The 4393-nt window shown below is 41.3% G+C and overlaps 1 protein-coding gene across 1 annotated transcript; it reads right to left on the minus strand.

Annotated features, from left to right (window-relative positions):
* Positions 1 to 2565: 2565 nt before the first annotated feature.
* On the minus strand, positions 2566 to 4383 carry FZD10 (frizzled class receptor 10). Its single transcript, XM_009867945.1, has one exon. The coding sequence runs from the start codon at positions 4274 to 4276 to the stop codon at positions 2651 to 2653; it is 1626 nt and encodes a 541-aa protein (XP_009866247.1). The 5' UTR covers positions 4277 to 4383; the 3' UTR covers positions 2566 to 2650.
* Positions 4384 to 4393: the final 10 nt, after the last annotated feature.

Raw genomic sequence — 4393 nt, forward strand, 5'->3', positions numbered from 1 at the left:
CCACTGCTGAACATCTTTCTTAATTCTTTTTTCTCTTCCAGAATCCTAGTAGCAGACTGTAAAAATACATGATCAACAATGAAAGCAAATCATTTTATATAGGCTACAAAAATAGTGAGATGTTTACCTCAGGGGCTACTGTATTTTAGAGTGAAGCCTGAAACCATTCTCTAAACAAATCTGTCACTAGTAAAACCAGCACTAACCTTTACGTCAGAGATGAAATCTGTGTGAAGCAGACAGGTTACCGGCAAGCGGCACACATAGTGACAAACATATATCTGAGGGATTACTGTAGCAATTTGCAACACGCAGATTATTTTAAAACTTTCTACTTCTTAGGATCTAATGCAATTGATCTTAACTAGGACATGTACAGATGCAGAGCATTAATTCAGTAGTTTCAGAAGTGGATTTGTTTAGTGCAATGTCCTGCTCCAGCTCCAGCAGGGTGTGCGCTGACAGGATTAACTTCCAGGGCACCTAAAAGCCGTGTATCAAACAGTGGCACTTCGGCACAAAGAAGGAAAGATGTATTTCCTCTTCCCCCAAGAGACAAATTTGATATTGAAAGCTGCTTTGCGTATATGCATTTTAGACATAAAGATTATCAGTAATGCCTGCAACACCATTTTTGTCATTCAAGTTCCTAGTCATTGCTAGAAACATTTAAAAAGACTACAAGAAGATAAATATTTGTCTGTCACGCTGCATGGATAAATGAAAAAAACTAGGCCACTAAAAAGATCCTTTTGCTGCAAAGTTCCTAGGCACAAGATGAGTGTCACAGGGATCCTCACTGTACCGAAGTTCATTAAGATCTCTCTTCAATGATGATACTTGATAAAGCACTTTCTAGAACAGCCTGTACGAGTAAGTGAGATTATAGTACTATCACACCAGGTGATTGCACAAGCTGTTAATTAACTGCATGGAAAACTTCAGGTTCAAACAAAATCACGCTCCACTACAAACTTTGTGAAAATGTATTTACAATTTTAACTGTCTCAGGTCGCTTTCCTAAAGCAGCATTCGAATTCCACATTCATATTCCCTCTCTTCCTTCTGCCAATCTTCCCGGAGTCTTTTCCCGAAAACCAGTGATACTTCCAGTAGTGTTAGAAGGGGAAAAATTATCCCGGTAGAGACGGAATTGTATTCACTGGGCTGAAGTGAGCCAGCTATCTTTAACATGCTGAATGCTCCCTATGCAAATTTTAGAGGGGTGTTAACCAAGGATCATTGTTGTAATCTCAGTGCTTTGTAAACATGGTGCCACTCGATATCACTGCAGCTTTTTTTACGCCACTGAAGCTTCTTCCCATTCAGTTGCAGAGGCTCACAGAAAAATGCAACTTCAAAATCCATTTATTAAACCCCAACTTGCAATTTCTTTTGAGTAAATTACTGTTCTGTCTGCTTATACTTGCAGGCAAGTATAACAACTATGATATTCAAAGTGTGCTTTTATCAAATAATTGAGAAAACAAGTTTATTAACCACAAAGCACATCAGAGAAAATTTAGAACACACAAAATTATCAAACTAAAGAACATATTTTATTTTTAATAAAATAGTGGAGCATGAAAAATAATTGTATATTACAAATATATACAGCACAACACTGTGCAGCCCCAGCACAGTAAAGAGCATCACTCTATACAAAGCTTCCCTTTGCAGAATCTAGTGCTTCTTGATCTATTCATAGTGAGAATTTGTTTAACAATAGAAAGAGTCAATAAGCCCTTTGGGTCTCTTTGAATTGATCCCCCCCTTTTTTTTTTTGCACAAATCAGTCCAAACGTGTATAACATTGGCTTGATTTCCATTAAAAAGCCACAAAATGTAACACTAAAGGGTTTCTGAGGACTAGACCTCTTAGTTCTTTTGTTAAGAGATTTCTTTTGTTGTCTTTATGTACAGCAAAATACTTGTTTCTCTTTTCATGTCATGGTAAGAAAAAAAAATGTATTGCACATTATTCTTATTCACAAAGTTTGTGTCTGGTGCAGGAAGTTTCTCTTTTAGTGAAAGAATATTGGTGAGTATTATAGATTGAACCTATTTTTAGGCACTCCAAACCCACTAGGCTGAGATGAGTTGTAAAGGATTTCTCTTTTTTTTTTTTTTCCAAGTTAGCACGGAAGTTGCTTTCACAGATAGCGTACTTAGTGAGGATAGGCCTCTTTAGGACCTTAGTTTCCCTAGAGAGCCACCGCTCACTTGAGCACTTCTAAAATCAAACCGTTGCTCCATAAAACTTGACTATACCTTGTTACTCAAAAACTTGTAGGAAATCCAGCTCAGCTATATGAAAAAGTTAAATAAGGCATTGGTTTTTGTTGTTGTTTTGTGTGGTTTTTTTGTTTGGGTTTTTTTCCCAAACTTATCTGAGGGCTGGATGAAGTACTTAACTACAGATTAGTAACTGAAGAGACTTAATTCACAGTATTTCTTTCACTGAAAACCTTTCCATAAGTACATTTAGCTTCAGTTTTTCACCAGGTCCTGAATTCAGCATGATACATTTTTTGCCTTGAGATATTATACTGTTCTGACAAAAAAAGCACCATTTGTTTTCTAATTCCTGGCTGCTACTGTGGACATTTTTAAGTCTGTAAGGTGAGACACGATCTCTTCTAAAACTTGGTCACACACAAGTGGGTGGCTGTAATGTCGATTCATATTTTGCAAGATGAGTTTTCTGTGGATGTTGAGGTTTTTTGTAGATTCCGCTACTTGTAATAACACTTGCAGGTTTTCTCCTACTTCTCTTCTTTAATCTTCGACTACAAACATTTTGCCAGGACTGAAGAGTCTTGGAAGTCCAGATCCACATACCACTAGTAATGCCCACAACTAGTAACATAAAAATTTTGACCATGAAAATTTCTACTGCTGGAATAGAGTTATTCATCATGCAGTCTAAATTTTTAGTCTGATTGTTCATCTTGCATTTCTGTTGAGTTGCCACAATTTTCCAATAATCCATATTAAGTCTTTCATAAAAATAGCAAGCTATCACACAAGTTGCAGGCACTGTATACAAGACTGAGAAGACACCAATCCTGACCATAAGTTTTTCCAACTTGTCAGTATTTTCTCCACCCGTCTTCATCACTCTCCTGATATGAAAAAGGGCCACAAAACCAGAGAGAATAAAAGAAGTGCCAATGATTAGGTAACAAGCCAAAGGGATGAGTACAAACCCTGTCAAGGCGTTCACATCCATGCTTCCAACATAGCACAACCCCGTGAGCTCATCTCCAGCCACCCTTCTCATAACTAGGATCATTATGGTCTTCACAGCCGGAATGGCCCACGCTGCCAAATGAAAGTAGCTACTGTTCGCTTCAATGGCTTCATGCCCCCATTTTTTCCCGGCTGCCAGAAACCAAGTTAAAGTCAAGATTACCCACCACAAGGAACTTGCCATACCAAAGTAATACAAAACCAGGAACACAATGGTGCAGCCAGTGCTCTCCAGTCCTTCCTGGATGACATAGAGTTGGCCGCTGTCCCTATCACAGGCAATACTTTCAGCACCTGAAAAGAGGCGAATGATGTACCCCACCGAGTAGACACAGTAGCACATCGAGAGGAAGATAATGGGCCTCTCTGGGTACTTGAAACGCTGAGGATCTATCAGAAAGGTGAGTACAGTGAAAGCACTGGAGAAGAAGCACAGAATGGACCAGATGGCAATCCAAATGACAGCAAACTGTTTGTCATCCTTGCTCCAGTAAACATCAACCCCCGGAGTGCAGAGCGGCGCGCAGGAAGCACTCTTTTCCACATGGTGGAACTTGCCAGGATTTTCACAGGAGGTTCTGCTGAGGCTGTCCTTATGCTGCTGCAGATCATGGCCACTGCTGGGCCGCTGTGGACGAAACATGGGTGGCAGCATGCTGGATCCTCTGGGCGGCTCGTCCGATCCATTGTTGGGGGCTTCCATGCACAGGTAATTGGGGTCGTTCTTGTTGGGCAGTTTGCTGCAGTCTAAGGAGTCTGGCCATTTAAAATTGAACTGCTCCATGATGGGAGAGCATTTCAGCCTCGCCTGCTCACACATAACCCTGCAGGCCGGGATGGGTGTCGAAACCTGCTCTGTGCACATCGGGGCATAGAGGGAGCAGAGGAAAAATTTCAGATGGCTGTGGCAACCGTACTCCACCAAGGGGGCAAACTCGTGCAGCTGAATGGCAGCTTCCCTTTGGTTTTCGTGCCCCATCAGGTTAGGCATCCTCGTCATGTTGTAGCCTATATCCTTGCACATGGGGATTTCTATCGGCTGGCACCTCCCGTCGCCGGGGCGGTCAACGTCTATGGAGCTTATGGCCGCGCAGAAGCGGGTCAGGCAGCAGAGCCCCAGCAGAGCCCGCACGAAGTCGCT

This window comes from Apaloderma vittatum, unplaced genomic scaffold (assembly GCF_000703405.1).
Source record: "Apaloderma vittatum isolate BGI_N311 unplaced genomic scaffold, ASM70340v1 scaffold18284, whole genome shotgun sequence".
Taxonomy (NCBI): domain Eukaryota; kingdom Metazoa; phylum Chordata; class Aves; order Trogoniformes; family Trogonidae; genus Apaloderma; species Apaloderma vittatum.

Coding starts and splice junctions, on each gene's coding strand:
- FZD10 (XM_009867945.1), bottom strand. CDS start 4,276: ATGTGCAAGGATATAGGCTACAACATGACGAGGATGCCTAACCTGATG.